The 23452-nt window shown below is 43.7% G+C and overlaps 1 protein-coding gene and 1 long non-coding RNA gene across 2 annotated transcripts in view; one reads left to right on the top strand and one right to left on the bottom strand.

Annotated features, from left to right (window-relative positions):
* The window catches only part of LOC141982681 (uncharacterized), a 71451-nt gene extending 49971 nt beyond the window's left edge, over positions 1-21480 (bottom strand). The window contains exons 1-2 of the long non-coding RNA XR_012638172.1: positions 21258-21480; positions 15710-15823 (exon numbers count right to left, since the gene is read on the bottom strand). This is a non-coding gene — a long non-coding RNA (uncharacterized LOC141982681). The remainder of the gene's footprint in view (positions 1-15709; positions 15824-21257) is intronic.
* PHLPP1 (PH domain and leucine rich repeat protein phosphatase 1) overlaps positions 20522-23452 on the top strand; it is a 217992-nt gene continuing 215061 nt past the window's right edge. The window contains exon 1 of the mRNA XM_074944968.1: positions 20522-22233. Within this exon, the coding sequence (XP_074801069.1) occupies positions 20751-22233 (1483 nt within the window). The 5' untranslated portion in view covers positions 20522-20750. The remainder of the gene's footprint in view (positions 22234-23452) is intronic.

Raw genomic sequence — 23452 nt, 5'->3', positions numbered from 1 at the left:
AGCTTCCACAGTGCAGTCGCCAAGCGCTTCCACAGTGCAATCGCCACGTGCTTCTCCAGCGGCAGGGCAGCTCTCATTCTCGTGTCCTTGTGCTGCAAGGCTGGGGCAAGCTCATCACACAGTCCCATGAATGTGACATTCCTCATCCGAAAGTTCTGCAGCCACTGCTCATCATCCCAGATGTGCATCACAATGTGATCCCACCACTCAGAGCTTGTTTCCCAAGGCCAAAAGTGGCGTTCCACTGTGGTCAGCACCTCCATAAATGCCACAAGCAATCTCGTGTCGTAGCTAGTATGCATGGCGAGACCAATGTCGCACTCCTCTTGCCTTTGTAGTTTAAGGAATAACTCCACTGCCACTCGTGACGTGTTGGTCACAGCGAGCAGCATATTGGTCAACAGTTCGGGATCCGTTCCTGCAGACTGAAGAGGCACAGGCAGCTGTCAGTGTGAACACACAACAGCGGTTTCCCTTCAGCGCTCTCTGAGCAGCGGTGTAACTCCTGGCACAGTAACTCTGCCAGTGCAGACATGCCCTAAGATACTGATTTGATTTCCCCTCTGTGCTCCTTCTTGTCTCTCCTTTGTGCCTGCTATAATGGCCCATGCTCCCCCCAGACTGACCCTTCACCTAGGTCACCATGTTATTAACTTACTCATGGGCTTTTGTCATCCCTTCAGACTGCCAGAGAAGATGCTGGACAGTCTGTGCTGCTGTTCCCCCACCTAAGGTATCAGCTCAGCTATTGATAGCTCCAATATCCCCATCCTTCCTCCCCATCTTTCCAGAGTAGAGAATGCAGTACCCTCAATTTGTAGCAAAGCTTGTTTCGTGGTGAAAGTTGAAGGCAGATCAGTATGTGCCAGAGTGGGCTTTTAGGACCCTTGTCAAACTTATACCACCAGAGGAAAGAGAAAATCAGTTTAATTTTCCTGCCTCTAATAATCTTCCCCCTTTCTCAGGCTATTTTTAAATTATCCCCGTCAGAGACAACTTGCCCCATGAACAATGCTTCTGAAGAGCAAACATTTTGTCTTTGGATTGGCCCATCTGGAAATAAATAGTATTGTCCAAAAACTATTATAAAAGGGGGGAGGATCCCCCACTTTCATCCCCATTCCCATCTGGGAATGGTAAAAATGGAAAAGTGTTGTGGCTTTTACTATACTCAGTATAGTAAACAAGAACAAAGGACACACTTCCAGAAAATGCAGTTAACGTGTTTACCAAGCGGTGTTGCCTCACGTCCTAATGATCCATTCCCTCACCCCTTCCGTCCACAAGAACTTCTGGTCTTTATCACAAACCGAGGAGGACATTTTTGTGGAAGCTCCTACTTAAAATGTTGGCTGCCCAACACTGAGGCAGGTGGCAAGGGCATTTAGGCTAAAGAGTTCTTGAATGTTCAGCTGCTTCTGTAGCATGTGAATGTGAGCACATGGACCCAATCACAGCAATCTGATGCATGTGACCATACCTGAATGGAGCCGCATTTGGAGTCGCAGAGAATATGAATGCTATTTAAAAAACTGGAAGATTAATTTTGTAAAGCTAGCCTGTAGGAGAGATTGTGAAAATGTAATGGAATAATATCCAACTCTTACATACCAAAAGTCATGAAAAACGGGAGAGATTCCAGAGGACTGGAAAAGGGCAAATATAGTGCCAATCTACAAAAAGGGAAAGAAGGTGGTGGAAGCAACTTGATTGCTGAGCAGCTCTTCACTGACTGCAGTGTGCGCGCTTGGGGAGTGGAGGAGCATGAAAGGTGCAGAGAATTGGGACCTAGCATAGCTTATTGTTTCAAACCAGCCCTAGTTGGAGGTAGGCCTATTAGATCATCTAGTCCATTCCCCACGCAGTGTAGGATTGTTCCTTAGTGTGTTCTCTGGTGCTTTATTTGAAAAGTCATAGGCAATGTGGTTTGGGAAGATGACTCCAGTTTAGCAGATCTCACTATTGAGAAGAATTGGCCCCTTTCAATATATTGTCTGTAAAATTAAAGTTCGATAAGAAAAGAGGAAACATGCAGACTTTTTAAATAAGATCTTTTGAACAGTCACATAAAACTGTAGTGAGTGGGCCAGAAAATGCTACTGCTGTCACTTACACATCTGCATAAATCTATGTAAAAATTAGACCTGGGAAAGAGCTGCTGGGATTTGATTTGCACATAGTTATAGCTGTCTTTAAAAAGGTGTGTTTATGGAATGCTATGAAAAAATCAGTGTTATAGTTTGGGAAATGTGGGAATGTTTTTGTATTGCATTTTGTGTTGTAAAAAAGTAGGTCAGGTACCACAAAATGTAACGCCTGCTCTGTAAGTTCTTCAGCAAGTTCAGCCAAATGTTCTATGCTCACCAGTTGTTGCTAAGAAGCAAAACCTTTTTGAGTCAAGGAACACTTTAGCCTTGTCCAAATAAGTAAAAATAGACTAGGTGCCATCAAAAATAACCGACAATTCTGAAAGATAAAACACAACCACAGCCAGTATTTGAAAATTCAGGTTTCAACATAATCAGATACATGCCTCCTGAGCTGAGTGGCTTGAAACACATATGAGAAGGGGTAGCAATGGTTCCTTGAATAAAGAGCCCATTTTTCTTCTCTACAACATCATCAAAATGGGTTTCTTGTCAGCCAAAAAGAATGAAGCAATGAGAAGGTGGCAGAGAGTGAGGGACTGACCATTTTCAAAGCTCACTGTTGTATCCAGCAAGGTGGAGATAGCTACCCCAGTTTGTGTTTGTAAGTTTGTTCCTAGGTGGGTCCTGTAGCTTGGAGTTCCTACAATTCCCAGGAGGCACCAGAGAAGGAGAAGAATGAGAGCGAGAGAGAGAAGGGAAGGAAGAATGTGAGCGCTGTGAAAGAGTGAAGGGAATAAACCTCACCTTTGCTGTTATCAAGTTTTCTGAGTTTTCCTCAAAGGGGTTCAGGTACAAAACAAATTGGCAATGAGCATAAGACAATCGGAGAAATAGAACTCTAATTTAGCCAAGCAACTCATGATTCCTGCTGTTGTGATCTGCTGTTCCTGCTCCCAGGATAACTCCACAGGCCTAAAGCCTGCTGTTCTCTGCAACTGTAGCTTGCTGAGAAGAGAAATTTAAAGGGGCAGTGCCTCTTTTGTCATAGTTTTCAGAGTAACAGCCGTGTTAGTCTGTATTCGCAAAAAGAAAAGGAGTACTTGTGGCACCTTAGAGACTAACCAATTTATTTGAGCATAAGCTTTCGTGAGCTACAGCTCACTTCATCGGAGTATGCATCCGATGAAGTGAGCTGTAGCTCACGAAAGCTTATGCTCAAATAAATTGGTTAGTCTCTAAGGTGCCACAAGTACTCTTCTTTTTGTCATAGTGCTTCTTTTTTGTCATGAAGACGATCAGTTCCAAGATGTGTGAATGACGTCTCATGATAAAAGTCCTTACCTAAAAGAAAACTGCAGAAACTGCTCAATGAGTGGAAAGCGCCATCTACTGTGCTAAGTCACTGTCCACAACACCAGATGTCTTCCAGCCTGCAGAGGTTAATGCAGTCCAATAAAAGTCTGCTACTTGCAAAACTCCTAAGTCTATATCCACGGTGCCTTTATCCTTCTACACATCACATTGCTACCAATGCTACAGATGCAGTGACCTTGGTCACAAGGTAGACTTTCAAGGGTGAGTGCCAAGAAATCAGTAAACAAGAAGTGCAACAAAAAAGAACATTTTGCTAAAGTCTGTAAGTCTGCCGTCATTGTTGTGTCTGGAGTTCTCACAGATAAGGATGATGGCAAACTGAACGTTACAGGAGATCACCACACCACTGCACGCTGCCAAGAGCAAGACAACTGCCATGAGATGAGCATATCAGTGGGTTCTGGTTCACCTTACGCTATCATTCTCAACCAACTGTATGCTGCGCTATATGCCAGCTCCCAAAGTGAGTTGCATCCTCCAGACATATACCCTGGAGGGTATAGTGGATCTCCCATCCCCATCAGTAGCTATTTTACAGGTACCCTTGAGTACAAAGGCCATAATGCCCAAAGGAAAATCTATGTGGCCCAAAAGGGAGTTTCTGTGACATATTGGGAGGACTTCCTGGTTCTTGCCAGGAGGTACCCTCTGCCCTTCCAGCAGGAAGTTTCAGCACTGACTGAAACTGGGAGCACAAGGCAAGAAGAGAGGAGGCTGCTGGACTGTAATGCTGTTCTGTTTCTCCTTACAGAATAAATCTTTGTTTCTGGTGGTTTGTCTGGTCTGACGTGAATATGCACTGACACACAATGCAGAGCACATAGAGGCACCTCAGGCTCATTTTCCTAAAGTTGTGTAAAAAGCCACAAGGGAGACTTACCTTATCTTGAATCTTAGGCACTGACTCCATGGCTGGTCTGGGGCTGGAGCACCCACGGGGGAAAATTGGTGGGTGCTCGGTGCCCTCCTTTCAGCACCTCCCCCAGCACCTCCTGCCCACCGGTGGGCCCCTCCGATCAGTGCTTCCCCCTCCCACCCACCACAATCAGCTGTTTTGCAGCATGCAGGAGGCTGGGGAGGGCGGAGTGAAGGAGCGAGGACCCAGCATGCTTGCGGGGAGGGGATGGGTGGGGGTGGGAAGACATTGGGCAGGGGTGGGGCCTGAGGGGAGGGGTGGAGCCTGGGGCAGATCTGGGGGTTGAGCACTCCCCAGCAGAATGGAAAGTCAGCGCCTGTGTCTTGAACAACTTCATACTGGGCCAGCGAACAAGAGGCGGGGTTACACAATGAAACTATTCATGAACGTGTTAAGAACAGACAGGATGTAGATCTTAAGAAAAGTGCTGAACCTAAAAAAGTTTCAAACTGTAGATTTTGTTTGTGTGAAGCTGCCATATCGAGTCAAAAAAGGACATTCAAGATATTCGTGTCTTTTGCAAATAACAGAAATCTTAGGAGATGTATTAATAGATGGAAAGAAATGGAACACTTCAAGATTGTCTGCAACTCATCAGCCAGCAGCTGAAGAAGAGAGTGTCGATTTTCACCTTGGACCAGAGAACATCGGTGACACTGATAGTGATGATAGACAATCTATAGCTGTAGGAATTGCTCCACCACCTACTCTTGTTCCTGACTCATCAGGTATTAGGAGAAGTGTGAGACAAAGGAGACTGCCTAAAAAGATTGGAAGATTTTGTTACTGGACTCAAGTGACAGATTGGAAAGTGACTGTTTAAAGTTTTATAATGGTTATTCTCAAGGGGAAGTGTGTGTTTTAGCTAGAGAGGTGCAGAAAGCTACACTTTATAGTAAGTTTGTTTCTAGATCATTCTTGTAGCTTTAAGTCCAGGAACTACAATTCCCAGGATGCACCAGTGGAGGAGGCAGCGAGACCGGGAAAAAAGGAGAAGGAAAGGAAGAACGTGAGCTCCGTGAGTCAGTGAAGGGAATAAACTGTACCTTTGCTGTTATCAAGCTTCCCACCAAGTCTTCCTCAAAGGGGTTCAGGTACAAAAATCACTTCACATATCTGCATAATGCTGTGGAATCCAAGATACCCTGTCCACATAATCAGCTGGGTCAAACAATGTCCAGTGTATATCTTTATGGAGCATAGATACCAAACGCCATTGTTCATGTAACTATGATGCCTATTTTGTGTACAGCACCTTGAAATGTCTATGAAGCAGCCATTTTGTTGTCAAAATTACTGCAACTTCTACAGAGTAGAGACACACACACACACACACACACACATTCACACGATGCTCTCTTGTGGAGTCTTCCCCTTTATTCTTAATTGTTGTTTTCCTTAATCTAAAATAAAAGCTATTTACACCAAAAGTATATGGTCTACTCCTTGTGTTTGAGGAAAGCTCATCAGTGCACAAAGTTATCTCAGATAGCCGAGACATCGACTGTTGCAATGCATTAGCAGACACACACCGTACCCCGTGATGCATCCCACTCTAGAATAACCCCTATGGGTCTCAGGTCATATAGGATCTGCAGGTGAATTCCAGCTTCGTGAAAAGGTTGAGCCTCCAGCATTGCTAATTCCAAATGTTCCAAAAAATCATAAGTAAGGCCTTAACGAAACATGAGATAAGCTTAATCATGGGAATATATAACCCTAAATAATTAGGTTCTCCCTCATTTGCCTTTTGGTTTTTGAGCCTTTAGGGTGCCCTTTGATGACATTTTTAAGCTTTTCTTGGCAGCCTGAGGGCAAGAAGCATCCTTTCTTTTTAGATGAGTGCTAAGGTTCTCACGTAATCAAGGGACCTCAGGAGCTGAAACTTCAAAAAGAAGCATCAAATATTGTGGGACTCATGATAAAACTGCAGAAATTGGCAATACTGGGCCTCTCTTTGGCTGCTTCCCCATGAATGTGTGAGAAGAAGCCTGAATATGAATTTGATTTTCAAAAAGCTTCGAGTTTTTGCTTTCTTAGGTGTTATTAGTAGTAAAAAAAAAAAAAAAAAAAAAAAAAAAAAAAGTAAAATTGAAGATATCTTGTCAATGTTGATACTGCCCCTTTAAATGATATAACTATGCATGGTGTAGATTACACAATAATTTATATTCTATTACTGGTGTGAACTATGTACTGTAATTACACTTTGGGCCCTAACATTTTCAAGAGCTAATGAGAGGAATTTTATCATCATGCCAATGGGGACAACTCTCTAGTTACTATATAACTGAGACATTTGGACAACTTAGAAGTGACAAGGGTGTTATTTCCTAGTTAGTGCCTTAGAAAACTGAAATTATTTACAACAGTGGCAATCAATATGTTTCAGAGTAGCAGCCGTGTTAGTCTGTATTCGCAAAAAGAAAAGGAGGACTTGTGGCACCTTAGAGACTAACAAATTTATTTGAGCATAAGCTTTCGTGAGCTACAGCTCACTTCATCGGATGCATTCAGTGGAAAATACAGTGGGGAGATTTATACCCACAGAGAAAATGAAACAATGGGTGTTACCATACACACTGTAACCAGAGTGATCACTTAAGGTGAGCTATTACCAGCAGGAGAGTGGGGTGGGGGAAACCTTTTGTAGTGATAATCAAGGTGGGCCATTTCTAGTTGACAAGAACGTCTGAGGAACCGGGGGGGGGGGGATGGGATAGTTTTACTTTGTGTAATGACCCATCCACTCCCAGTCTCTATTCAAGCCTAAGTTAATTGTATCCAGTTTGCAAATTAATTCCAATTCAGCAGTCTCTTGTTGGAGTCTGTTTTTGAAGTTTTTTTGTTGAAGGATTGCAACTTTTAGGTCTGTAATCGAGTGACCAGAGAGATTGAAGTGTTCTCCAACTGATTTTTGAATGTTATAAATTCTTGACGTCTGATTTGTGTCCATTTATTCTTTTATGTAGAGACTGTCAGGTTTGGCCAATGTACATGGCAGAGGGGCATTGCTGGCACATGATGGCATATATCACATTGGTAGATGTGCAGGTGAACAAGCCTCTGATAGTGTGGCTGATGTGATTAGGCCCTATGATGGTGTCCCCTGAATAGATATGTGGACACAGTTGGCAACAGGCTTTGTTGCAAGGATAGGTTCCTGGGTTAGTGGTTCTGTGGTGTGTGGTTGCTGGTGAGTATTTGCTTCAGGTTGGGGGGCTGTCTGTAAGCAAGGACCGGCCTGTCTCCCAAGATCTGTGAGAGTGATGCGTGGTCCTTCAGGACAGGTTGTAGATCCTTGATGATGCGTTGCAGAGGTTTTAGTTGGGGGCTGAAGGTGACGGCTAGTGGCGTTCTGTTATTTTCTTTGTTGGGTCTGTCCTGTAGTAGGTGACTTCTGGGTACTCTTCTGGCTCTGTCAATCGATATATTGTATTTGCTAACACTGCATTTCACTGTTATGGCCACGGAAATCAAGAATCTTTAATAACCTAGACTTTACAATTTTAAAATGTTTGTTTCTTGATGGAGTCTCCTTTTCTTATTGTGAACAATAATGTGTGCAGGGAATTTACTTTATACCTGTAAAGTGTATTTTATTATATTGAAATGAAATTGATTTAGCCATTGTAGTGGCCTCGAGTGGTCCCCCGACTCATGCCTCTTATCCGTCCTGTTCTGCCCCTCAGCTTCCAGAGCAAGGGGCGGGCCCAGCATGGCTCTTCCCACCAGGGGGCGGGGAGTGGTTCCTCCCTGTCAGCATCAGAGGGAGGCCAGTCCATCCTGCTACAGCCATTCAGAGTTCAAGAACGCTGTAAAATTACTGATATAGTTTCTTCTCAGTTATGTAGTTCCCTGCACTCTGATTTGCATACGATTAAGGAGTCAGGATTTATTTATATTAGGATAAGGTTATTGCTTTGTAAATAGGGTGGATTCTCAAGTTACGGGAGTCAACTTTGTGATCCTATATAGCACCTTCCATCTGTGGATCTCAAAGCACTTTGCAAATCTTAAAGGTGACTTGAAAAGGAAAAGAACAAAACATTAGGCTTCTGACCGAGTCTATCCTTGAAAACTGTATTATTGACTGGAGAACCAGTGAATTAATGACAAGAATTATGAGGGTGAAAGCTGATCAAGTGAGAGGGGAAGGGGGTTTTTAGTGGGACTGTTCAAACCTGTTTTCTTTGTGGGTTTTTTTAACACCTATTTAACTTAAATGAGTAGCATGTTGGAGGAAGGCAGCCTTTATTATATGTTCTTCCTGGCTACCTCTTTGGTTTATTATTTATGTATTTACTTTTCCCGGCACTCATCCTCATCGCGTGTGAGAAAGGAGTTAATGGTGAGAGGGGAAAAAGAAGACCTGTGTGTGTGTGTGTGTGTGTGTGAGAGAGAGCGAGCTTTAAAATACACAAATACAATTTAATTAATTAACAAATTAGTTATTGGGTATGAGGATTATGATGATTAATCTTTCCTAAATAGCAACTGGGACTAGGGATGCAGACTGAAAGGACCAAAGATAGATGGGTTGATGGGGTGTAAGGGAATGAAAAGTTCAGGTAACCAACTTTGTTGTGGTATATTATTCTGTGTAGAAGCTGTAGTGAATCAGAATGTATATTGTAATTAGAAATAAGCATACAGTCATCAAGTGAATCTGCCATTATGGGCCTGATTCAAAGCCCACTGAACTGAATGGGAGACTTTCTTTGACTTCAGTGGGCTTCATGATTGTCTACTGTTGGATGTGAGTATTGTATTATTGTTATTGAGAAATTGCCACTGGTGGTTGGTCACTAGAGCATCCCATTGTTCTGGATGGCTGAGATGGCCCCCTTTCAGTACGATTCTCTTTAATCTGTAGTAAATACAGAATATTATGTAAATGAACAGTATTCAAAGGAAGGAAAAAAATCACAGGAAAACATTAGTGACAAGATTCTCTGCTGTTCTGAAGCAACTCTCTCACTTTTTCTAAAGTAGGCTGCATAAGTATTGATTTTCCCTGGGTATGCCCTCCATTCATTTGCACAGACATGATAAATGTGCTTCAGAATTAGAGATCAATCTTACTTTCCTGCATAGTGAATATATACACATTTCGGAGTGCATGTAGATAATGCAAATTCTCAATTCTCAAGCCTACCACTTAATCATTGAGTTATGTAAGAAAAATGTTATTCTTAGCTATTCAATATTTTAAAATATATTTGCATTAATCCCAATAAAAACCATTTAAAATGTATTCAAATCACATTTCAATTATAATTATCATGCCAAAGTTTCCTGTATTTTCCCTTTATATTTATTCATCTTATTTTTTATAAAATACTCTGTTTTCGTGAAGTTGTAACCTGAAACATTAATATAACCACGTTGCTTTACTACCCCTTCTCCCTTAACCCTGTTGTGGTTTCTATTGGTTTGAGGCCATGGGCAGCCATCCTTGACTCCATCCAGCACACCCTCTCACCCTCTATTATTCTCCCTCTTATATAACTCAAACACAAGGGAATCTTCAATGAAATTGAAAGGGAACAAATTCAAAATTGATAAAAGGAAATACTTATTCACAGAATGACATACCAGAACTCGTTGCTACACAATATCACTGAGGCCAAGATCTTAGCAGGATACAGAAAAGGACTGGATAACAAACATATCCAGAATTACAATAATAAATATTATTTAAAAAAAAACCAAGAGTTTTTAAAGGGATAGACACCCTCATGCTTCAGGGCATAAGCCAACCTCCAACTACAGTTGTTTTGGAAGAAATATTTTGTGGGCAGCTCATCCCACAATTGCAGGGGGGGTTTTCACCTTCCCCTGAAGCAAATGTCACTGTTGGTGACAGGACACTGAACTAGAAGGACCAGTGGTCTGATCCAGCAGGGCAATTCTTATTTTTCTGAATAGAAAGGCATAGTATTTTTTCTTTCTGAATACTGACATTCTTCAGATTTATCGAAGTGTGAGCAAACATGTGACTACACCCATGTACTTTGCAATCCCTCATTGTGCTCTAGAGTCTGCACTGACTTCCAATCTATTTGTGAGTGCAACTCAAATTGCTGATTTGATCTGTAAAGCTCTTCATGGTTTTTATTCTGTGTTCTTAGAGATTGCGAGTGAAATACTGGTCACGCTGAAGTCAATGGGAGTTCTGTCATTGACTTCAGTAGAGCCAGGATTTCCCTCTGCCTTTCTCATGTGTTACTGTGGAAGTTCAGAACTGGGACATGCAAACTAACAGCCCCCAGGTTTGACTGTCAGGGGGCTGAAGCAGAAGATTCCTAGGGGAGGACTCTGATTCGGAATTTTACTCCTCCAGCCTCTCTTGGTTCAATAAAGCTAGAATGTGTTGCCTTATCTATTTATGAGGCTCTGAGAGGGTTGCTCGAGGGGTTTCTGGGAAGCTGTATGTATGGGGGGATGTTAATTGCTTTATTGTCATTAACTGGTGTATTGATAGTTAGAATTTTTGTACTTTGATTTTTATTTAATTCACCTAAGTATGAATCAGAAAGAATCAGAATTGACGGAGAACAGGTAACGCATCTTCTCTTCGCTGACAACTAATACTAGCGAAGGACACAGCAGAACTGGAAAACAAATTGCAGCAACTGCAAACACTTTCACATGACATTGGGTTGGAAGTGAACACGTTGAAGATGAAGTGGATGCGGAATGAGCATAAGGAATTATTCATAAGGAATCACCACTGTAAATGGGAAAGAAATCATGGACAAATATATTTACCTGGGTCAGCAGCTGAGCAGAGACAACTCATTCGAAGGGGAATGCAGTAGGAAGAGAAAGGCGGGGTGGGCAAGTTTCAACAAAATAAAGACGTCTCTAACAGATGATGAACTGCCCATGAAGAAAAGGAAAGAACTGTTGAACTCCACTGTTGTGCCAGCAGTGATATACAAAGCAGAAAGCTGGTCAACGACGAAAGCGGAGGAAGAAAAATTTGCGGTCACCCAGAGAGCAGTGGAAAGGCGAATATGTAAGATATCACTCTGTGATCATATACCGAATGAGGAAATCGGAAGGTGTACAGAGGTGACCGATGTAGTGCAGGCGATGTATGACACAAAGCGAAGATGGGTGGGTCATGTAGTCCGCAGGCAAGACAGTAGGTGGATAACCCGCATTAGTGACTGGATCCCCAGAGACCACAAGTGATCGCTGGGCAGACTGAAAACGTGCTGGGCCAATCCCAGGAGAAAACTCTTTGGCCAGAAATGGAAAGAACGTGCTCACAACAGAATAGAATGATGTGGTGTCGACTTGTGTTCGTGGAGGGAGGGACGAGGACAAGTTGGACAAAGGTGAAGTATGAATATTGTTTGATATTTAAGTACCTTTTAATAAGGTGTATATTTTATGTGCTTAAGCAGCTAAATAAAAATAACTTTTGAAAATGAACTAACTGATGCATTTTGTCCATGCTTTTAGTTAATTATTGTAGAAGCAGTTGGAGGCGGGTGATAGGCACCTTGTACAAACGGAAAACAATAAATAAACATTTAGAATTTTTTCCTTCAACTGTGCCCACTCTCACATCAAAATTTACTCTATTCAGACTTAAAATATGGGAATTTCTAAATTTAGTCTCTTATCACAAATCCTCTTTTAGCACTAGAGACTGTGACATGAATTATTTAAAGAATTTGCTTAATGGAAGCTTGTGATGCTATAGTGAAAAACTGCCAAATACTGTGGGTCATTCCAAACTTGTTAATGGTCGCTGTTCAGGTTTATCGCTGATGCTGAAACCAACTGTTTGAGTCATTGTGTTAGGTTATAGCTTTCTGAATCCACACTAATCCTGTTAGATTTATTAATGATGAATTTGTACTTCAGGGAGTTGTACAGTTCTGGAACACAACAGAAGTTTGAACAAGCAAATACCAACCTAAGGGGAAAATACTTGAAAGGGGGGGAAAGGGCATTATAAGCTTTTGGAGGAGAACCTTTTAATTTTTTAACATGCAATGTGGAACAAAACTTTTTTTCCCTTTTTAAATAAACAAACAAATCTGTACTTAAAGACAGGAGAGTGGATGGCTGGGTAAGAGGATTAGTGAAAACTTTCTACTAATTAATCTTTCAGCTCTGAAGTCTGGTTTTGAGATTAATCCAGCACAAATTATAAACAAAATCTTTAATAAATGTTGCTTTCATTTTAAGAATACTTACTGTAATAATTTGGAATATTTGATATACCATCGAACATACTCCTGTAGTTTATAAGGCTAGGTGGGTTTTTTTTCTGAATTTGTTTCTGTGGGTGCTGTTTTTAATAGCATCACAACTCACCATCAGCTGCTGTCTCGAACAACACAATGGAAAAATTTAAAAGAGGCCTGATGTTTTATTTGTAGCTCTTTAAATCTCTCCCGACACATGTGATGTGACGCTGTTCCTAGTGCTGATAAAGGATCAACATCTTTGTGCTGGGAGTGACAGATATAATCAGAATAAGTTGGGGCCTTCTTAAATTTGCTAATGCATCCACACTTCTGAACTACTTCATGATAAAGCTAACACAGTATTACAAAGAATTATATATTAACAGTCTAGCACAATTTGGAAAAATACAATTCACAATGCTGATTATTTAGGAATTCCTTGTCCCATTGAAAACTATATGATCTAGCTACACCAAGGAGCAACTTCAAATACTGGTCTTAGCCTCAAACTGGTCCTGCAGTTCCCGTGACTGGTGGGAACTGCGGGACATTGCAGAAGCAGCATCCTCCATTCTTGGGTTAGAGGGAGCCTTGCATTACTTAACAGAGACCCCAATAATCAGAAATGACAATGATGAGCCTCTCTATGGAGCCCTATCCAGCCTGCCAAGTCAGAATGAAGTTAGTGACGTGGGCCCAGATCCTTAAATGTATTTAGGTTCCTAACTTCCATTGAAATCAAGGAGTCTAAAAACCTTTGAGGATCTGGGCACTGGTTCCAATTCAAAGAGCAGAGTCAAGAGCCACATATTCACTCTCTCCTATCTAGATTTCACAAATGAGAAACAGAGGGCCTGGAATCTACTCCCAGGTTTGAAACTGACTCACTGTGTGACCATGGGAAAGTAGCTTAACCCGTATTTTGCCATTTTCCCCATTTGTAAAATGGAAATAATTATGCTTATCCATCCTTTGGTAAAATGCTTTGAGATCTACAGATGAAAACTTACTATTGTAAGATAATTGGGTTTTTCAGCCTGGAAGAGGCTGTGGATTTGAAAAGTTGGGCAACCATTGCCAGAAATTATTGTAGGGGTTAGAAACAGAAAATAAATACCAAACAAAATTTCATGATCTCCCCCACTCCCTAAAGATACAAATGCAAGTGTAGAGCATTATATAATATATGGCCTAATTCTTTTAGTCCCCAATTCAAGAAAGCATCCCTATTGAGGCATGGCTCTTAAGCTGATGCTCAACTTTAAGCAAATATTTAAGATTACATATGTTCTTACCTGCTTTCCTGAATAATTATGGACTTATGCACTTCCTTAAGTACTTTTCTAAATTGGGGCATTAGACTATTGATAACACCTTTCATATGAAAACATTGAATTGCATTTACAAAAAAAAAAGACATTAAATTGCTTTATTTTATATATATATTCTCATCCTTTCCCTACTTCTTGGATTATTTTCACTGTTGAAAATGCTTTGTCTTCCGTTGCAACATGTTAACACTTAAGCAAGCCTCTTGCCTCTTTCTCTTTAGGGAAATTCTCTTTCTCTAGCAAAAATAGGCTATTAAAAAACAGAGCTGAACAAGGCTCCAGATACCTTAGTACAGAGCTGCTGAATATTAAGTCCTCCTTTCTGAACTAGATGTTATTTCTTAGCTCCCATATTTTACCTTTTTCCCCCTTCACACATTAACTGGGATCACTTCAATGTTTTCCCCCAACCCTTCATATCCCTCCCATTCTTAAATATAGATGCTCATTAGCAGCAGTAATAAAACCTACTTACAGCAGGGAAACTATGAATATGATCTGTAAGTGTTCACCTGCTTTTGATCCAGCACTGACTCACCAGTAAAGTTTTATTTATTCAAAGGTTGGAGAATGAGCAACACTTGCTCAATGAAGGCACAGTATTATACCATTTTTAAATTTAGTATTTAAAAATGAAGAAATAATTGCATATTCCATATAACAATAAACTTCTTTTTTAAATGTAGTAAGTTATCAAACTAATTATTTAATAAGGACTACATAATATATACTATTCTGTTCCAATGGATAAAAAGACAGGATTGAATTGCAAATCAAGACATTCATTTTAGCTAAAACTAAGAACTGTACAATTGCAAGTGCTGGAGGTTTAATAGAGTCAACACAACAAAGTGGCATTGAAGTGAGTTGACTGTGGGCTACATTCTCCCATCTATTTCTGCAATCAAAGAGGAGCCAAACCCCTAGAAACCAACTGGTGCCCCTACTATGCCCTCCTATAGGTGTACTTTAGTTTCAGGGCTCCATACAGATTTGTGGGAATCAGAGAGTAGCTGCTGTACTGCAGACTTCATAGATAGCTGAATGGGAGTTGATACTACTCCAAGCATAACTGATATGGCTGGGTCCCCTCCCGAGGTGCTACTGTGCAGCTACAGAATGCAGCTGATGGCAGCAAGCCTTATATAGCCATGCTACCACAGCAGAGGTAGGCCAATAGGGAAGTGCAGAGAGTATCTCGGGCCTGGTCTACACTTAAAAGTTAGGTTGACTTGGCTATGGTATCCAGGGGTGTGAATAATTCACACCCCTGCGTACTGTAGCTATGCTGATGTAACCCCTGGCATTGACATGCCTTTTGGCTAAGATCAAGTGTAAGTAGTCTCTTGGCCTATCTAAGGCCGTGATCAAGTGTCTTTCTTTTGGCCTCGAGATGAAAACCTTGTCTGTGTCTCTTAGACCTTGAAGTGAAAAAATTATCTTAGCTATAAGAAAAGGAGTACTTGTGGCACCTTAGAGACTAACCAAATTGGCCTGAGGGCCACATCTGAGTATGGAAATTTTATGGTGGGCCATGAATGCTCACGAAATTTTGGGTTGGGTGAGGGAAGAGGTGAGGGCTCCGGCCGTGGATGTGGGCTCTGGGGTGGGGCCAGAAATGAGGAGTTCAGGGTGTGGGAGGGGGCTCCAGGCTGGGGCAGGGGCAGGGGATTGGGGTGTGGGTGAGGGGGGTGAGGGCTCCGGCCTGGGGTGCGGGCTCTGGAGTGCAGGAGGGTGGGACCGAGGGGTTTGGAGAGTGGGAGGGGGATCAGGGCTGGTGCTTACCTCAAGCAGCTCTCGGAAGCAATGGCATGTCTCCGCCCCTCTGGCTCTTACGCAGAGATGTGGCCAGGCAGCTCTGTGCTAGGACTAGGACTTTTCATCTTGGAAAAAAGGAGACTAAAGGGGGATATGATAGAGATATATAAAATCATGAGTGGTGTGGAGAAAGTGAATAAGGAAAAGTTATTTACTTGTTCCCATAATATAAGAACTAGGGGCCACCAAATGAAATTAATGGGAAGCAGGATTAAAACAAATAAAAGGAAGTTCTTCTTCACACAACGCACAGTCAACCTGTGGAACTCCTTGCCTGAGGAGGTTGTGAAGACTAGGACTATAACAGGGTTTAAAAGAGAACTGGATAAATTCATGGAGGTTAAGTCCATTAATGGCTATTAGCCAGGATGGGTAAGGAATGGTGTCCCTAGCCTCTGTTTGTCAGAGGGTGGACATGGATGGCAGGAGAGAGATCACTTGATCATTACCTGTTAGGTTCACTCCCTCTGGGGCACCTGGCATTGGCCACTGTCAGCAGACAGGATTAGGGTGACTAGATAGCAAGTGTGAAAAATGAGGACGGGGTTGGGGGGAAATAGATGCCTATATAAGAAAAAGCCCCAAAAATCGGGACTGTCCCTATAAAATCGGGACATCTGGTCACCCTAAACAGGATATGGGGCTGGATGGACCTTTGGTCTGACCCAATATGGCCATTCTTATGTTCTTATGCCCTGCCCACAGGCGCTGCCCCTGCAGCTCCCCAAATTGGCCCCTGGCTGCCCCTACACATAGGAACCAGAGGTGGAACATGCTGCTGCTTCCGGGAGCCACACGGAGCAAGCCCCCAACCCCACTCCCCAGCAGGAGCTCAAGGGCTGGATTAAAACATCTGAAGAGCCAGATGCGGCCCCTGGGCCAGAGTTTGCCCACCCCTTCTCCAGCAGATTTATCTCACTTTCACAGGCCTACTGTTCTCTTCCCACCAGTTTTTCTGTGGGAGGGTATACTATGTCCCCTCATTTTAATGTAGTTTTTAGTCACAATGATTTCATAATGATAAACTTAAAGTATTTTTTTTTTTTTTTCAAAGTGTTTCAAGTTCAGAAAATTTTTCATCAAAATTGCCAGATTCTGCTGGGAAGCCTCTAGATTGTGAATCATCCCCTTTCCCACTATTCCTTTTTATTGTTTAATAATAATAATCAATAAAAATATAGAAAAGCAAAGAAAATATTTCATCCACCTGTCCTGAGCTACAAAGATTAATCATGAGAGTATCGCAGTATAGCAGCAGTTAATCCCTATCAACATTTCCAATTCCAATTAAAAAAAAAAAAAACCTGGTAAGAGGAGAATTAAGGTTGTAAATATCTCTCAACTACTGGGAAATAAATCCTAAAGAGAACTGTGTGGTTTTCACTAAAGATACAAACATGCTTTTGCACCTGAATGAATTTTATAATGCAGTGGTAACCCAAACAACCTTAACTTTAATCCAGTCCACCCTGTGGACTTCAGTAGTTTGCTACAGTGAGATAGGCTGGTGCACCTCATTTTAAGGACCACAGTAATGTAGCCAGCCTATCAACAAGAAAGTATCATATAAATCACTACTCAGTTAACAGAGTTGTTTTATGGATTTGAGTACTTCTGTGGGCAGAGTTATGAGCTGGATTCACAGATAGTGTCAGTTAGCATTGCTCCATAGATGCTAATGGAGCTAAGCCATTTCACACCAGCTGAGAATCTGAAATGAGGTTGTTTGGATGACTGTAGCCATACATATGCATACTATCTAATACTAGATTTTCTGTATGTTATGGATTTTAGTGTAATCTTAACTTTGAACTTCCAGGTTTTCTAAATATTTGTTCTATTTGAGAAAACTGTTGTTTCCCCCTTTAGATAAATATTTACCAGCTTAACTCCAACTCAGCAAAGTATTTCCTGGTAAATTCCTTTCCTTTTTAAAAAGGCTTAATATAATACTAAGTGACAACAGTCTCTTTGGAACTTGCTGTCTCCCTCTTGCTTGCCCCAAGCCAGGATCATTCTGCCCTGCCTCCTATGTCCTTCTCTCTCTTCCTCCAGTCTCCCCAGACAAGTTTCTCATATACCCCATTCCACCCCCTGCTGCTCTTCAGATTGGGCCATCTGTACTGGGGCTGTGGTGTCTTGGCAAGGACCACAGGGTGTCTCAAACTGTTCAAGGAAAACACCTTTGATCACTAAATAATTCTGGTAACACCCTTTTTGTTCACCTCCCCTCCCAAAAAAGTCAGAACCTATCACCACCTGCAAAGTGTATTTGGACCTAAAATCTTGGAGAAAAGAGATGGTTAAAGAAATATATTCTGATTTGGACTCATAATCTTTATTTTATGTATTTATACTATTTTAGGTCTTGTGTATAGTAAGACTAAAACCTGAATCTCCTCTCACTTAAATTGGTTTAAATCAGATCAGGAATAACTCCAGTTCAGTCAGTGGCATTACAGTTGTGTAAAATCAGCAGAAGTGAAAATAGAGAATGTGGAAGGAAGTGGAGAATCAGAGTCTAAATATCTGGACTGTGATATACTCAAAGCTGCACTTATGCTGCATTTTGCCCCTCTCAAAGTTGTTTTTGGACATAAATCTGAGCCTTTGCTGTTAATTTATGTTCTGGATATGATTCTGGCTATCTAGCTTAGAAAGAATTCCAAAGATGCTTTTGCTTTCAATTAGACCTAAGGATATACACAAGATAACTGCAGATTCAGAACAGAGCAATTAATTTACAAATCACTCTGTTCTAAAGGACAACAGTCTACCAGTGAAAATAAACTTGTAAGCCTCCTTTGGACACATATTTTACAAAGATTAAGATATATTTACATCATAAATTCTTTAGAGAAAACCTTGAGTGTTTTCTGTGGAGTGAGCAGCACACTTCTACAGGATGAAGATGATGATGATAATGTACAAATGGACACAGTCTGCTTTGTTGTTTCTCTTTACATTATAAATATGTTTTTAAAAAATCACAAGTTTTGCAGTAGGTTTCATAGTTAGTGTTTCACTGACCCTAGAGAGATTATTTTAGGGTTCTTAGTGGTGAAGATTTGTTTCTGTCTCCCATAATGTTGTTGATACTTGGTTAATTGCCAAAAGCAATTAGTTTAGTGCAGTCTGTAACATTTTAAACAAATATTTGGCAAAACGTTTCACTGCAACTTTACAAAATGTACTAAACGGGGTACAGATCTCAAGAAGTTAGAACCTGATCCTGGGGACATTACTTGGCTAAAACTCCCCCTTGACTTCAGGAGCAGTTTTGCCTAAATAAATATTGTTCGATTGTGCCCCTACAATATTAAAACTCATATTTTCACATAGTTAAGTGTATTTATGAGATATTTACCATTTTAATACATTATTTTATTTTGAGGCATATCTTTTTGGACAATTTTGCAGAATCATTTTGCTACTAAGCAATTTTTTTAAACAAAATATTTTAATTCAATTTTCAGTGCTTGAAATGGGTGCCAGACCAACAACCACTTCTCTGTGCACCAAACATAAGCATCAGCTGTACAAGTTTTTTCACAATTGTATGAGTTTTTCCATCCTGGTTCTAATCTGAAGAGATCATTCTCTATAGATGAAAAGGTAGCTCCGCCTCTTCTTATTAATTTGTTGGCCTCTTTACTGAAACAGCAAATAAGGTTGCCATTTCAGATTTTTAAAAATTATGTGGATATGGTAAATGGACTTGTGAGATTGTTTTACATAGGCCCTCAAGAAGCGACCAGCTGGTAATTACTTTCAAACACTGTTGCCTTCACTCAGTATTAAACTAGTGAAAGGAGCTGCATGTAGGTTTCATTATCAGTGCCTTGGGCAATACAGGTTCCCTGGAACAGCTGGATTTATTTTTGAGAAAGCTCTGGATAAAATATAATCATTGGGTAAAAGGCAAAGTCCTAGTGTAGATTTTAATACTAATTAAGCCATATGAAGAGTGGTAGTGAATGTTAAGTGACTTCCCCTGGGCGTTCTAGCTAGTCTATTCTTTATTCAGTTTCTTAAACCTCATTGCGGTATCTGAGAATAAATGAATTTGTGTTCATTACATTTATGATCTGGAAGAAGTGTGAAGAGGGGTTTCCCAGCGATAGTAAATCGGTTTTAATGATTAAAAGGGAAGGAAGACCATGCTCACTATCCTAACCAGGCCTCTGAATGCTGCTATCATCAATAACTGTGGAAAACGTCAGGCTGGACTTAAGCACGCTGGGGAGTTGAGCAACGCACTGGGGGAAGCAACTGTGCCTGGGGCCGGGTGGCTGCCAGCTGCGGGGGGGAACCCGCGCGGGCTGGGGGCGTGCAGAGCGCTGTGGGAGCAGAGGCCAACACGAGGCTACAGGCAAAGCCACCACGGTTTGTGCGGCCGCAGGTGAGGCATTTCTGACAGGGCCCCCGCCCTGGGGCAGTCACAGGATCACGTGCGGGCAGGCGGGCGCCCCGTGGGGACAGGAGGGCGGGAACCTCGCTCCTGTTGGAGAGAGAAGAGGGGCAGGGGATGCTGGGACTTGTAGTTCGTATGTGGGGGCGTGTGTCCTATGGGGGCCGGCCGCGGACTCCATTTCCCAGGATGCCTCGCTCGCCCCCTGCCGTCACCTTGAATTATCATCGGCGCCCCGCCCCACCGCGCTAGGGATGGCGTCAAGCTGGGACGCGTATTCATGAGCCCACCCCCTTCGCTCCTCCCTGGATGCTATTGTAAATAGAAGTTTGGGGTTGCTTAATATTCATGAGGCTCCGAGGAGGGAGGCGGGAAGGCGGCTCCTCTCTCTGTCCCTAATGGCGCTCGCGACAGCTGTGGAGCGCGGCTGAGCCGAACGCGCGGAGGCACCGACCGACGGAATGTTCCCAATTGCTACATAATCCGCCTCTGGAACGCGGCGCCTCTCTCCGTTCTGTTTCCCCACCCCCCTCCTCCTCCGGGCTGTGAGCGGCGCTGCCCCAGGGAGGAGGCGGCGGCATCCTCAGCCCCCGGGCAATGGAGCCCGCGCAGCAGCGAGCGAGAGAAGCCCCGGCGGCAGCGCGAAGCAGCAGCAGCGTGGAGCAGCAGGGCAGCTCCCCGGGCGAGAGGAGCCGGGCAGCGCCGGGCACAGAGAGCAGCGTGGAGCCGCCCGGCGGCGCCGAGGCCGGGCAACTAGAAGGCAAAGCAGCCGGGGGGCCGCGGAGGAGACGAGGGGCCGCTGGAGGCTTCTCTCCCCACGCTGCACTGGTAGCCAACGGGACTCAGGCTGCTCCTAGCCGGGGCAGCAGCGCCAACTCCCTGCTGCTGAGGAGAGGGAGGCTGAAGAGGAATCTATCTGCCGCCGCCGCCTCCTCCTCTTCCCCGGCTGCCCCTGCCTCGCTGGGCACCCGCAGCCTAGACAGGAAAGCACTGCTGCTGAAGCCGCCCCGGCAGCTGCAGCCGCTGCAGCCCGCGGAGCGGGACTGGGTGCGGCGGGACCTGCGGCGGGGCTGCGTCCATGTCTACGAGCGCCACATGTCCTACCTTCGCCCGGTGCTCTGTACGCTGGAGACCACGGCGGCCGAGGTGGCGGCCCGGCTGCTGCAGCTTGGCCACCGGGGGGGCGCCGGTGTGGTCCGGGTGCTAGGTAAGGCGAGCGCGCAGCCCCAGCAGGAGGTGGCAGCATTCCCGGGGGAGACGCTCCCCGGCGCCGCGGCTGTAGCAGACCTGGGCAGCCTGACACCGCCCGATCCCCCTTCTGCCAGGCAGCAGCGGCCGGAGCACGATGAGAGGCCGAGAAGCCGCCGGGGGACCCGGCACGAGCTGGCCCGGCAACCGCCGGGGGACAACGCGGAGGCGGCCCGACCCGGCCGCCTGGCACTGAGCGGCAGCGCCGGGGAGAGTAGCTGGGCAGATCCCCGGCCGAGTCCCTTGTCCTCCGACTTCAGTCCCAGGGCGCTGCCGCCCGCCGAGCTCTACCTGGCTGGGCCGCCGCTATCCTGCCCCTCCCTCCTGGGCGAGCTGGGGCTGGCCGGCTCCGACACCGAGAGCTTCAGCCTCAGCCCCAGCACTGAGAGCGTCTCCGACCGCCTGGACCCCTACAGCAGCGGCGGCTCGTCCTCCTCCGAGGAGCTGGAGGTGGATTCTGCTGCGCCAGTGGGGGCAGGGGCAGGTGTGGGACCGGGCAGGAGCCATCACCGGCCGGGCGAGTTGCCCTCGGTGCACCCCCCTCCGTGGACAGGGTGTGCGGGAGAAGAGACCCCCGGGGTAGGGATGGCTGCGGCAGCCCCTGCCGGCTCCAAGGTGTCTCACTTGGGAGGAGAGGCGGGCGCCTCGTCTCCCCTGCCCTCGGCCTTGTACGTGCAGTTCCACGGGGAGACCAGCCGCCGGCTGGAGGCACACGAGAAACCCCTGCAGATCCAGAACGACTACCTCTCCCAGCTGGGCTTCCGGGACCTGTGGAGGGTGCAGGAGGAGGGCATGGACTCCGAGACCGGCTGCCTCATCCGCTTCTATGCAGGTGAGTAAAGGGGTGTGCGTGTAACAGGGCTGGCTGGGCGCGGGGACGGCTCTGCCTAGCAGAAAGACAGACACTAACCTTTGAGTAACTAGACATCCCTAGCTGAGTACCAGAGGAATTACTTTAAAAACTGCATGCATCAACCTGTGGACAGTTTGTTACAGTTGCACCAGAGACATGGTGGGTAGCTTGTATTTATTACAGTGTATTTGTAATTGTATAGGGCCCCCAAAGTGCCAGGTGCTTTACAAAAACATAGTGTGTCTCCGTTTTGAAAAGCTTACAATCATTTTCTTCCCTCCCATTTATTTGCTGTACCAAATTCCATAGCCCGGGAACCCCACCCCACCGAAAAACCTGATTAATGTTCTGTTATCATTTATGTGGCTAGACTGTCATGAAAACCTATCAGTCAACTTTAGCAAAAGTCCCTGTTATCCAAAACGCACATCATCTGAGCGTATTCAGTTTGTCTGATGCTGTTTGGGTCATGAAGGTTGTACTATAATGTTGCAGAGTTTTCTTCCTCCTCCTAAGTGAAATTTAGCATCTGCATTTAAGGTTAAATCAGAAATTTTAATATCGTGCGTTACTTCTGTCTTCCACAACTCTTCGCTAGGCTGAAAAGGCAAAACAAGTATTAAATACGAATTTTTATCATACAAATAGCTTAGCAGTATATTCTACATGGCTTTCGACTGTTTCTTGTTAAAACATGAAGCTGAGGGCAGGGCTGCATAGAGATATGTCCTAAAGATGGATCTTCAAAATTCAACCACTTTAGGCTTGTAATTGTACAGGCAGCATCAGTAGTTCCTGTGAGTTGATAAAAGTGCATATTGCTGAAAGCTAAATGCTGTATTTACATTTAAAAAAACTTGTTAAAAGCAACTGCTAATGTTTGAGCAGTTTATACAGAACAGTCCTGTTTGTATTAAAAGAATAAGACAATAACCCTGGAAGTGTATATGCACAAAGTAACCTTTAAGAATATATGTATCAAAACCTTGGTCACATAAATTTTTAATGAAACTTTGCTGTGTGGCTTACCAAGCAGAACTTGGGAAGTCACTTGTTTTAATTTTTGCACTGTAAATATGCACTATTTTGTATTTGTGATATCTGCTTAAAAGCATGCGGTGCCAATTGAGTTACTGAGTTAATGTAAAATGTCAGCCATATAGTTGCATAAATAGTTTGCATTTAATTTCCTTGCCAG

The sequence above is a fragment of the Natator depressus genome, chromosome 2 (assembly GCF_965152275.1).
Source record: "Natator depressus isolate rNatDep1 chromosome 2, rNatDep2.hap1, whole genome shotgun sequence".
In the NCBI taxonomy this organism is placed as follows: domain Eukaryota; kingdom Metazoa; phylum Chordata; order Testudines; family Cheloniidae; genus Natator; species Natator depressus.
The sequence above is the reverse complement of the archived record's forward strand: the minus strand, read 5'-3'. Positions and strand labels throughout refer to the sequence as shown.